At 36.7% G+C, this 12,713-nt stretch overlaps 2 protein-coding genes and 1 pseudogene across 2 annotated transcripts; 2 read left to right on the forward strand and 1 right to left on the reverse strand.

The window, feature by feature from the left end:
* The first annotated feature begins 302 nt into the window (after nucleotides 1-302).
* LOC107701649 (A-kinase anchor protein 17A-like) lies at nucleotides 303-1,945 on the forward strand. Its single transcript, XM_016503688.1, has 3 exons — nucleotides 303-571; nucleotides 1,032-1,106; nucleotides 1,274-1,945. Exons 1-3 carry the CDS (start codon nucleotides 549-551, stop codon nucleotides 1,647-1,649), a joined length of 474 nt encoding a protein of 157 aa, XP_016359174.1. The 5' UTR covers nucleotides 303-548; the 3' UTR covers nucleotides 1,650-1,945.
* A 2,740-nt stretch (nucleotides 1,946-4,685) lies between these two features.
* On the forward strand, nucleotides 4,686-7,653 carry LOC107701628 (pancreas/duodenum homeobox protein 1-like; annotated as a pseudogene).
* Nucleotides 7,654-8,904: 1,251 nt separating this feature from the next.
* Nucleotides 8,905-9,633, reverse strand: LOC107701650 (2-oxo-4-hydroxy-4-carboxy-5-ureidoimidazoline decarboxylase-like). The gene is made up of 2 exons (XM_016503689.1): nucleotides 9,415-9,633; nucleotides 8,905-9,313 (listed from the first exon to the last, which is right to left on the reverse strand). The coding sequence occupies exons 1-2, from the start codon at nucleotides 9,587-9,589 to the stop codon at nucleotides 8,964-8,966; spliced, it is 525 nt and encodes a 174-aa protein (XP_016359175.1). The 5' UTR covers nucleotides 9,590-9,633; the 3' UTR covers nucleotides 8,905-8,963.
* Between the last annotated feature and the right edge of the window lie 3,080 nt (nucleotides 9,634-12,713).

Raw genomic sequence — 12,713 nt, forward strand, 5'->3', positions numbered from 1 at the left:
ACCCTTGTTTATTAAAACGTAAGCGAAAATAACATAATAAATCGCGTTTTAGAGCATGTAATGGAAGGTTTTAGAGTATTAATATGCCAAGAGACCATGTAATGACGTAAAGAACCACCGAATCATTCTTGAACCGCTTCTTTCAGACGAACTGTTCAAAGGAACCGATTCTGGAAAATGACTCGGCATGGAGGCGGGCACTCACGCTGTCAATCGAATAGCAGGTGTGACCATTGAGGTGCCTGCTTGAAATACGATCGTGGAACAGAACGTCAGCCAAATTCATGTTTTAGACCTTGTACTTACTAATTATATATACAGAATGGTTTCAAAATTTTAGTTTGAATTTTACTGTCATGCTTATGTCCGCAGCTGACGTAGGTTATATTTTTACATCCGTAACTTGGGTTAGGATTATGATCAAGGACTAAATCAAACGGGGTCCTAATTTGGGTCCTCGAGTATAGTAAGTAACACCAGCCAGTTAGCAAGCGGAGCTGAAACGAATTAGAATTTAACACTGAATTTGGTTTAAGTTTAAATAAATCATGGATGAAAGTGAACTTGAGAGGTAGGCTATGAAATTCCTAAAGATATTGTTTTTTGCTTACAACCATTTTAGATGGCTACTTTGTTATATTATGTTAAATGTGTGACCCGGCTGAGTGCAACTCTTAACGGTCAGTGAAGATGTGTGAATAATGTGTGGCCAGGTATCATACTACATGTAGCAATCATCTCTTTTATTCGAATTATTCGTTTAAATAAAAATCAACCATGCGCATCATGGCATGACCTGTTCTAGGCTTCTACGTTGTGATAACAACATTAACATTAACGTTAGTTGTAAGTGAGTGTCACTGCCTTAAAGATCAAAGTACTGTTAATACAATTAAGCATTACAGAAATACTGAAAATACTGTCCCTGCAGTCAGGAATGACAATGAAACAATAAGTGCTTCGGGCCCTTAGGTTACAGGAGTACAGTTACCAGTATCTCTCATTCATGTAAATATGCTTTCCTCCAACAGGAAAGCCGTGGAGGAGCTCCTTAAAGAAGCCAGCAGAGCAAAAGTCCGTGCTGAGACGATGGGTCCTACTGGATGGTAAGTGTAGATATTCATTTTGAGAGGTGCAGAACGTTTTATTTGCGGTCTTAATTGATACTTTACAATTTAGAAGGCTTTATATATTATAAACGAATACTTTCGCCATCACATGTTATTGTGCCTGTATCTTGCATCTAAAAGCTGGTTAAATTGCTGTATTCTAGGATTCAGTGTCCGCTGGAAAGCACAAACGAGCGCTTTCTGCTGAACTCTCTCAGTTCCCCTGCTGTGACGCGTCAGCCTACAAATCAGCGCGCTTCTGAGAGAGAGAGAGACGAACATAGGTACAAAAGAGCTTGTGAAAAACATCGTACCACAGACTGTGAAAAGTGCAATCCCAAAGTAGTTCATTCACACAGAAGATACCGCTCCGATTCTCATTCACACACTTCAAAACACCGCTCTTCCTCACGCGGTCACTCCCCATCCCGAAGACACTCCCCGCACCTCTCCCGGAAGTCAGAAAGGACTCGATCTCGCTCACCAGTGCGGGACAGTTCTCCAGATGTCAAAAAATACACTGACAGTGGGGGGAAATGATGGAACGGTCTTTGTAGAGGTTTGGTTTTGAGCATACATTAGATCTCTACATTAACACACCTATGAATTCCTACAATTCTGCAAATTTCCGTTTGCCATTATAGGTGCTGAACAATAATATTAAAATAGCATTTTTAAAATTAAACGACGGAATTCGATTATTGAGAGAGGCTGTGAATATCATTTTGACTTGAAAGGACGATTTTCAGAACTATTTTAATACGACATTGTGTATTGCAACTTTCTCAGGCTTGTTTCCTTTTTTTATTTATAGAAATGTATTGTTTGTATAAACATACTTAGTGTGTGTGTGAATACAGTCACACACTAAGTAGGATATATGTTTATATATTATGTGTTTAAGTTGTATAATTTCTATTTTCTCAATAATGGTCTTTTGTTTAAATAAATAAATAATGAATGATAATAATAATAACGTTTAAAATGAACGTTTGTGCAATAAACGCGAGTGTTTGTGGGCGATGTTTCTGTCATTCATGCATTCAGTGCCTGGTGCCAGAATGAATTATTACACCTGAGATTTTCCTCAATGGGCGGCTTAAATTTAAGTTTAAATGTCATTATCATTCCTTTGCGGCGGTTTGACATGTTTGCCCAAGCTTTACTGTCGCCACTAAGCAAGCATATTTTATTGCCGTTTGTTCTCTTCCACTCTGATTATTTCTTATCGAAGAGTCTGAAAAGTAAAAAGGCTCGGTTTCCGTGATTCACCTGCACTGTAAAAAATGACCGTGGATTTAACAGTAAAAGACTGTAAAAATGCTACAGTAAAAACCTGTTAAATGGTTAACGGTAAATTCCCCTACTATATACGGTGAAAAACTGTATTGGACATTACATGTATTGAACATAAATTTTACGGTAGTATACCGTTTTTGGAAGTGAAAAATACCGTATAATTTACAGTGAATAACCGTAAATTTACATTCCAAGAATTCCCTGCGTTACATTTCAAATTTGATGTTTTTTTGTTGAAATAACTGTTTCTTCTTAGTTTTTTCTTATCAGTTTTGTATATTAGGGAATTTTACAAATGTATTAAGTTAAAATAGTTGGGGGACAAATAAAAAAAATATATAATTCTAGCTAATTTAATTTCGATGAAGAAAAATTGGAAATACAATAAAACGCCTTAATCTATTTCATTTTATTTATTAATTTTTTTAAAGATTTTTTTTTGTTGTTGCTTTAACATATGATACTTGGGAAATTCCACTAATTGAAAATCACCTTTTCATGCTGCCCATTTCTCTCTTGATCTTACCTCTCCAAACATCGGACTGCCTTTGCGCACACATCGCAGACTAATTGAGTTCTGTTTCACTCTCCATGTTAATTCGCTTACACCGAACAGCTCGTTTTTATTTAGTCAGGAGAACTTTAGTTTAATGGACCGTGGACGTGTGTGCTTAATGGCAGGTAAGCTTGGTTAAAGCAAAAGACGGACAACGTTGAAAGGTGCGTGTAATGATTGTCCTTGTCACCACCAGTGTCCATAGATGTTAACAAGGACTTAATGGTGCCTCTTAATCTGTACATTCAGACGCACACGCGCTCTTTTTACGAGAAAAAAAAATGTAATAGGTAAGTTCTATCTTAACCTATAGCCTATTCCGTCACAGGTGAAAATGCGCATTCGGAATAACTTAATATTTGATCGATACGTTAAAAGTACTTTACTGTATATGTACACATATAATGAATATGCACTTTTTAGACCCCCAACCACTTCGCATCCCGCTACACTCAAAAACAGTTTCCAAAAGTAGTAGCTTTTATTATTATTTTTTTCCGCAGCGCTGCCATAGAATAACCATTTTGGATTCCCTAAAGAAACTTTCAGTGAACAGTTCTTGAAAGAACCATTTTTCCCATTTTCCAAAAAACATTTTAAAAGTCTAAAGACCTTCTCACTAAATAACCTTTTGTGCAATAGAAATTTCCATGGACGTTAAATATTCTTAATAGAACCATAATAAAGACCCTTTATAAGAGTGTAGTTGCTTTGTAGTCATATTCTGTTTTTACTTGAAGACAATCAAGCTCAGACAAGTCTGGATGATTTTGCCTCTGATAGCCTAAATGAGAATCGATCCTGTCTCTCCTCTATCGGAAGTTGATAAAGAGAATTTGAGCAATTTGAGAATGTTTTATCAACTTTTTTTAAATTCTGCATTTTTAAGTCCCTTTTTTACCCGTTCGGTGTTCATTAAAAATAGCAGAGGTACGGGTTCCCCGATTCACCTGTCTTTGCAGTAGAATCTAACAACTGCAGGTGTAGCACGTATAGTCGCAGGCAAACAGAAAGTGTTTGTACCGTAAATTTGACGGAATTTTTTTTACAGTGTGGTTACTCGGACCTCACATGTGATAGTAAATTTAAATCAAAATGCACGTATGTAATAAAAAAAAAACTACAGTAACCTATTTACGAGTGTAGCCAAAACTGCGCTTTCCTTTAGTTTTGTAAGACGAAGCATCCTGTGGGTGTAGGCCACCGGGTTTATCAACATCTGATTGTCGTTTTACATAACGCAATTGTACCATTATGATTTATCAGAACTCACATTATCGAGTCGCACTTGGACATACACATTACTCCTACTCAAACATACAAGTGGTTTCAGAACGCTTTTGCGTGTCTCCTAACTGGTTCCCCGATTCACCTGTCTTTGCAGTAGAATCTAACAACTGCAGGTGTAGCACGTATAGTCGCAGGCAAACAGAAAGTGTTTGCCAAGAGCATTGATTTGAGCATGGTCGGTTCTGTTCAATTATTGTCAAACCGCGGGGCAGTCGAAAGGAAACACGTACAGAATCTACTGCCAGTTGACAGCTTTGTGTAAACAGTGAAACCAATGGTGCAGCAGGGTCACATGTTCACGGTGGCACACCTATGAGGCCCTCGAACGGCGCCAGACGCTCAGACTGCAGGTAGAGCAGAGGTCCTGATCAGGTGCAGGGCGCTGGCTCGTGTGCTCGTGTACAGCACGGTTTCCCCGGTCTGTGGCAATCATGAATCGGGAAGAGCACTATTACCCTCCTAACCATCTGTACAAGGACTCTTGCGCCTTCCAGAGACAGCTAGCCGATTTTATGTACCAGTGCCTTAAGTTGTGTATTTCCTCTGTAGCATGGCAAAGCTACATTACATATCACTTTACACCATTATCCCTCTCATAACGTTCCATGGAAATGCTTTCAAATAGCGTCGTCTCACTCACGCTTCATAAAACATTTTGCACTCTTTCAACATTGTAAAAATAGTCGCGGATAACGGTTTCCTTCCCTTTTCAAACGAGGTCATATATAAACACCATTAAGCGTCTTTACAAGGCTTGATTTGCGAGGAATGGGTTTACCTGAATTTTATGATGTCGTATGAGAGCCCCATTAAGATAGGAGAGAAAGTGCCATTATTGTTATTTGAAGAGGTCCATGCAAACACAGAACTATGCCATAGGCCTATAGTCTGAATTACTCGAAATTTGCTTGAATATAGTGAAACATATATATATATATATATGTGTGTGTGTGGTTCTTAACTTGCCACTTTTTGAAGTCTTGGTAAATGCAAGGATGTACTAAAGAATAATGATTTAAATGTCCTTTGTCTTAAACTTTTAAAAATGTATTTACCCTCCACCGTGTCTGTATATGAGACAGACTCAGTCCGTCTACGCCTCATCGTCCTTGGGCGGCCAGGACCAGCCAAATCTTACCGATATTACTTCTTATAACACGTCGACCCGGGATGATCTGGCAGGGCCTCATCTTCACCTTTCCCAGACTCCTCAGACATCTCTACAGACGCTCGGCGGTTATGGAGACTCTCTTGACCTGTGCGGGGATCGGAACAGATACCATCTGCCATTCCCGTGGATGAAGTCAACGAAATCTCACACGCACGCTTGGAAAGGACAGTGGACAGGTAACCCTCGTACTTCGGCTATTAATTTTTCACCTTTAAGTTAAAAAAAACTTTTGATAAAATGAAATCAGGCCCCATAATGTCAAATTCATGCTTATGATCTCCGAAGTGCTTAAAAGAATCATTGTGTTACACTATCTCCATTTAAAAGTAGCCTATAGATAATTATATTATTATCCCATTTAGTTAAAAATAACAGCAATATATTTTCGTAGATTCCTAATGCATACATAGATGTTCAGAAAAAGAAAAGGTTGTACAGGACCAGTGTTCTGACAATGGGTTTCCCAAAAGCACCGTTTTCCACATCTTAATGCTGACACGCGGCCATGAAAAGTGGTATTGTGGTAAAAATCGTTACAATAGCCATAATTCAGTAATCTACACATCCCATTTTTCTTGAGTGGTCATTCAGTACAGTATAGGCCACACGTAAATAACTTTTTTTTTCTTTTAAAATCGCCCATAAGAAGAAAACCGTAAGAAAGGAAGTAAAAAAAAAAGTTAGTTTTTCGTTTCTTTAATAGTCTAGACATTCTATACTGCATACAATTGATGAGTTTTAGTTGCCTGATTTTTTTCCTAAATATTCACATAATTTCGAGAACAATATTAATCGTTATATTTATTATTATGATTATTATGCTACGATTATTAATTATTGTAAAATAAATATGATAAAAAAATAAAAAATAAAAGTGAAAAGCGATAACATTATAAAAATAATTCCCTATAGAATCTGATACAATTATTATTTAAAAAATATAATTAATATTATTATTTTGCACTCTCAGAAAAAAAAGGTACAAAAGCTGTCACTGGGGCAGTACCTTTTCAAAAGGTACACTTTTGTACCTTTTAGGTACTAATATGTACCTTTAAGGTACCAATATGGACTGTTTAGGTACAAAGGTGTGCCTTTTGAAAAGGTACCGCCCCAGTGACAGCTTTTGTACCTTTTTTTTGTCTGAGAGTGTGGGATTAAAATGATGACCTGATGAACATAAATATTACTTGACACGTGCAAAGTCTCTTGTTTATGGACCAGTTCTACAGTGAAAATTAATCTGATCTTGATTTCTTTTAGCTACTTTACATAAATGCTTTTTTAAGACTAATGTTAATTCCTCTATTAGTAGTCTATTTGATTAGAAAACGAAAAAGAGAAGATTATTCTTGAAAGACCATCAGACGTCGGACAAAACAGACGGTGTTTCTAGAGGCGAATGCACGTCAAATTTCACCAGATGAGTGATTATTTAGCCTATTTTCCGAAAACTATAACAACCCTTCGAATTTCACCACATGAGTGATTATATAGCCCATTCTCCGAACAACCTTCAAATGCTTAGCCTACACTATTTCTTGTCAATAAATCTAATAATATCACACGTACTGAATAAAAAGTAGACTACTTAAAGTAATTTAGAGTTAATAGCATTTTCATTCGTTTTAATATGAACTACAAACTGAATTCAGTTAGGAGGTTCTGACCTTTGAGTTGATGCCTTTGAGTTTAACCACCCAAACGTTCAGATAACTTTTAAACTGTAATATCCTCAGAGGCAGATGGTGTGACTGTGTCGAAACATGACCTTACTAAAATGTCACTCCTGTAATTCTGTTATAGGCCCTTACATGGTAGAGGCCGAGGAGAGCAAGCGCACGCGGACAGCTTACACCAGAGCGCAGCTGCTCGAGCTCGAGAAAGAGTTTCTCTTCAACAAGTACATCTCGCGCCCGCGCCGCGTGGAGCTCGCGCTCACCCTCGGCCTCACAGAGAGACACATCAAGATCTGGTTCCAAAACCGACGCATGAAGTGGAAAAAGGAGGGGGACAAGAGGAGAGCCAGAGGAGTGGATCCCGAACAGGATTCCTCCATCACGTCCGGAGATCTCAAGGATGAGTCGTGTGTCGCTCCGGGAACTCTAACGGGACCCCCTTCACCCCTGCACTCACGTACCTCCAGTCCCACAAGACTGGGCCAAAAGAGATATGTGTCATCATCAACACAATCTGTCAGCCTGCCATCGATGAGTGGAACTATATAAGTGTGCCACATCTCATTCTCACATGTGACACTGACAACTGTTAGTCAAATCCTGTAAATCTGTACAGTACTGCTAAAAGATTGACAGTAGAGGGCGATCTCAGTTGTGTGAGAGGCGATGCTTCTGTGGAGTCAATTTCTTGGAAGGTCTTTTTGTGTAATAGAAATGCATGACGTCATTGAAACATCAAATGTTCATTTTAAAAACGTATTTATAGATAGACAACGAATAGTCAAAAAGCCTTTCTATCATGAATGTCTTTATTAATTGTATTCATACTATTTATGCAGCTACTACTAAACAAATTAAAAGCATGTGTGCAGTGTGGCGTCATGTCATTTGTTTTAATTTGGTGCACATAAGAATAGTAATCATAAACCAAAGTTTATTAACCGATGCGACAAAAACAACACAATATGCAATAATTTCATTTAGGCTACTGAAATTATTCATTATTAATTATTATGGCGGTAGGTAGCCTGCATGTAACCTATGTTTCAAACAAAACCACAGGCTACTAAATTGCTAAATAGATGCTCGAAAGCTTGCTAGGAGGTAACCATAGCAACATTAGCTGTTTGAGCATTTTTATAGGATCACTATGGGTACATCTACAAAAGCATAAGTAATGCCATTTTTATCACTCCATTTTATTATAGATTACAGAGCATCACAATGTTAACTTGCTGCGTTAGAGGTGCAAAAAAAATGTGGCATATAGGAATTCTGGGCCCCTTGCTATGGGGCCCCCTCAAAATCACTTTGTCGAGGACATCTTTCATCGTTAATCTTTCAGGGGACATCGTTCTGGGCCCCTCTCACCCTCTGGGCCCTATATGCACTCGGTCCCCCCTTTCTCCGGTAGCAACGCCCCTGGTCTTTAATAACGTTCTCAAAACATTAGCACAAAACAATACATCATTCATGGAACGTTTTTCTGAAACATTTTAGTTGGATGTTACTACTTACTAGCGTCAGAGGGTTCAGAGAACATCAAAAGTAATTTTCCCATCGCGTTTGCAAACTGATCAAATAGGCTACGTAACCCTTAATTGTTACGTTCACATAACCAAGAAAAAAAAAGACGTTTGTTTTAAACATTTAAAAACCTGGACGTTATAAAACATTCAGAAGACATGAGAAATAACGTTTTCATAACTGAATGGGTTAACGTTTTTAGAACAATGTTACTTCATATGGATCAATTCATTTGTAGGCATAGCTTATGTTTTGTCTGTTACCTACTTATTAAAGAAATATACAATCAAGTAGAAAGATGCAGTAAACACTTTTTGCAATGGTAACTTGAGTTACAGTTTGGTTTGAATGTCAGATAGGACAATATTGCGTAACCTGAGGCTACAGATTTTTGTAACCTCTTCGACCGCGCGCTCTCGCTCCGCTGCACGGTCGTTCTTCAGGCGTTCAGACAGTTGGCGCACAATGTCTGCTTTGCTGTTGAGACGGGCACAGATGACAAAAGGGAAGCCAAAGCGCTCCTTGTACTCTGTGTTTAGACGGTACATTTGCAGACTCTCTGCGGAATCCAGTGTGGTCATACCGGCTTGACTCTGCTCTTCTTGAGACTCGCGTGTTAGAGTCCCGCTCTGGAGGTCCAGACCCGCCAAATCAGGGTGACACCGCAAAACGCCCTCTTTACCTGAACAATTGAATTGAATGTACTTAACCAGTAAATAAAATATTGTGTTTAAAACGTAAGGAAACGTGATTTTGGTAAATACACAAATCAGAAAAATGTACCTGAGTCTGGTAGACTGTGAATGAATTCCTTTATGTGAGCCTCGATGTCCGCTAGATCTTTGAATGGCCGGTGGGACCATATTGCAGCCGGAATGAGGGGGCATTTCTCAACCACATTACCGAATAGTTTCACAAAATCCTCGTATGTTAGAGCATTTACAACGTTTATGTCCATGGCTCCGGTGCGTGTCCTCTACAAACTGTAGGCTAGTAGCTACTGGAAATACCAAAAGCCAATATTGGACGAGGTCAACGTCCGTTGGGGCAATTACTGTAACTGTTGCCATCTAAATAGCCTAGTTGTCTCAATGAGGCAGGTAAGGAGGATGAATACTCTCATTACACAATACAGGTATGCTTATTGGGGTTTATATATTTAATGCAAGAGTCCGCCAGTAGGCTTATAATGGACTCTTGCTGGTAGCCTATGGAGGTGGATAGCCTAGTTTAAATAGGCTGCCTACGCCAGTGTTAGATTTAGTAGGGTCTGTGCTAACATGAGATCAGTAAAATGTTTTCTGGGACCTGTATGAACCAAATCCAATGATCTTGGTTTGCTTGGAAATGGTTTTCTTCGTAGGCTATCTCTGTTCATGTGTTTTTATTTACCACCTTTAGCCTATAATGAGCGTAAATATGGCTAATGATGAGCAGAAAAAAGTCACGTGATTGAAACGATTGAACGTGACTGAAACGGATGAGAAATGAAGTAAAACAGCTTCACAAAACATACACACACACACACACACACAAACATAAATATCTTAAATTTGGATTAAACATTAAATAAAGAGACGTGCTGAAATCGCGTTTGGTCTTGTACTGTATCGCGTACCTTGTCAGTGTCGTGCGCTTTGCTTGGCCATTTGTTGTGATAAACAGGAAAGTGTGTCCAGCTGAATTCAATTTGAGTTTTGTTAAACGAATAAAAAAAAAGAAGCGTAGTTTACCGCGGAAGCGGCCGTGTGAAGACCGAAGAGTGTAAAGACCATCGACTACCGCGCGACTCCACCGGGCAGGACACCGGCAAGGGACATAAGTATCGCTTTTTATTTCTCCTCTTTCCTATTACTTGTTTCACTTCTGTTTCATTTTTTTTATAACCATTTCTTTCTATGTGTCAGTAAGTTGTTGTTATTTTAGCATGTGTGTTTGGCTCAGTGTTATTTTTTTAGGATTACTGATAAACTACTGTAGTTTGATTTGTATTAGTTATCTATTTTAGTTTTAGTTACAGTTGTAGTAATGTTGTCATTTTATTAGTTTTTTATTATGTCTATATAGGTTTTTTAATAAGTTTTAGTTTTATGTAATTTGAGTTATTTCGGTACTTCAACATACAAAATGGATATGAAATAATATATATATTGAATGTATTTATATATATATATATATATATATGCCCTTATAATTTGAATTGTTTTTAGCTTTATTATTATTTTTTTTTTTTCATTTAAATATTTCGTTTTGAAATGTTGTATGCATTTGTCACTTTTATTTAATTTCTTTTATTTTCTTAAATGTGTATATATATAGTATTTATAGAGTATTCAGACCCCCTTAAATTTTTCACTCTTTGTTTTGAATCGTTTTTAGCTTTATTTTTTTGTTTTCATTTAAATGTTTAGTTTTGAAATGTTGTATGCATTTGTCACTTTTATTTAATTTCTTTTATTTTCTTAAATGTGTATATATATAGTATTTATAGAGTTTTAGCTTTTAGTTTTAATTACTTTTTCTTATTTGTAAGTCGCTTTGGATAAAAGCGTCTGCTAAATTACTAAAAGTAAAAGTAAATAAATAGGCCTATTAAAGACTAAACAATAGCTATTGTTCTTATTGTTTGCTGTACAGTTAATTGTTTTGGTTAATATTTGAATTTTTTTTTAGTTTAGATTTCGCTTTGAAATTTTATGTTGTAACTAACTAATGTTGTATGCTATATCATGACAATGTAAATATTGAGATCATGTTATAGGTCTGATAACAGTTGAAATGGGTTGTACACCAAAGTTAAGGACAAATAAGGACAAAGACGACCCAAGAGTAAGAGGTTTTCCTGGTTTTATGCTAAATATTCTGACCCCCTCTCTTCTGAACTACACCCCTGGTGTCACTGGATCATGCACCGTGGCGCCACCCTCTGTAGGTCTATGATATAAACACCTTCAGTCAAAACACCTAGGCCTATTCCATTTATAAAACACTATGAAGTTACAGTACACAGAATCATAAGACACAAAATGCACAATTGATGTTTTATTTGCTTTTTTTGCATCTTAAACCTTACAAATATTTTTTCAATATTTTCAAAAACATTTTACAGTTTGTTAACTCCTTTTCAATTCTCATGCCCACTCGGTCTCAGTGGACTGAAAAAGTTAAGAATGCTTAACCTAAACAGTAAAGGTGATTTTGAGTTGCTGACTGTTAGAAAGACACTGAAATGTAAGTTATGGACTACATTGTTTATATAAAATCTGCACAAATGTGCAAATTAAATTCCTGTTAAGCATAAGCATAACTAAGCATACTGTAGACTATTCTTATTACATGATAAATAATATTTCAAGAATAATGATTAAACCATAAATGTCTAAGATGTTTGAATAAATATAATGAAAAGTTAAAAATAAAGACAAAGTTTTTTGTTATAAAAATAGAGCAATTTCACCTGCAAAATGCAGCAAAATAAAATAAAAATAAAATAATTTATAATCTGTTGTACTTCTCAAGCACAGCATCTCTTGTAAGCATTCATTATAAAGTACAGAAACAGGTTATTCAGCTGTTACAGTGGTAATGTACACGTTCTAGAATTCTAATTAAAATTGGGAAGGTTATATATATATATATATATATATATATATAATATGTTATATATGTTTATAAAAAAGCTTCCTGCACAAAACAACATTCAAATACTGTATGTTATTAATTACGCTGTAAACACTTGTGGAAAAAAGTGAAAATTTGTTAATAGGCCTTAAAAAAATATTAAACACATTATTGGTGGTACAATACGCACATAAATTATTCATTCCAGTACCTTCCACATTTTCTCTTAGGAATTAAAAATGCTTTGTGTAAGTAGCTATTAATGGAAGCACAAGTTATGCATTATGTTTTCCTAATGCAAGGCTTAAACTCTTATGTTCAAACAAGCGCTTCTGTTCTTACTGATCCAGGATTGTCCACAGCTTTGCTTTCATCTGAATTCTCAGAGTCGGACTGGCAGACATTCAGTTTTTTCTCAATCGATGTAGCATCAGGGGTCATGGGTGCATTCTGGTATGTTA

Source organism: Sinocyclocheilus anshuiensis, unplaced genomic scaffold (genome assembly GCF_001515605.1).
Source record: "Sinocyclocheilus anshuiensis isolate Anshui unplaced genomic scaffold, SAMN03320099.WGS_v1.1 scaffold1626, whole genome shotgun sequence".
Taxonomy (NCBI): domain Eukaryota; kingdom Metazoa; phylum Chordata; class Actinopteri; order Cypriniformes; family Cyprinidae; genus Sinocyclocheilus; species Sinocyclocheilus anshuiensis.

Bases quoted from the DNA above. Each gene is read 5' to 3' on its own strand.
- LOC107701649 (XM_016503688.1), top strand. From the start codon at position 549: ATGGATGAAAGTGAACTTGAGAG. The intron at 572-1,031 runs GTAGGCTATGAA...TTCCTCCAACAG, and splicing joins GATGAAAGTGAACTTGAGAG to GAAAGCCGTGGAGGAGCTCC. The intron at 1,107-1,273 runs GTAAGTGTAGAT...GCTGTATTCTAG, and splicing joins ACGATGGGTCCTACTGGATG to GATTCAGTGTCCGCTGGAAA.
- LOC107701650 (XM_016503689.1), bottom strand. From the start codon at position 9,589: ATGGACATAAACGTTGTAAATGCTCTAACATACGAGGATTTTGTGAAA. The intron at 9,314-9,414 runs GTACATTTTTCT...TCAATTGTTCAG, and splicing joins TCACAGTCTACCAGACTCAG to GTAAAGAGGGCGTTTTGCGG.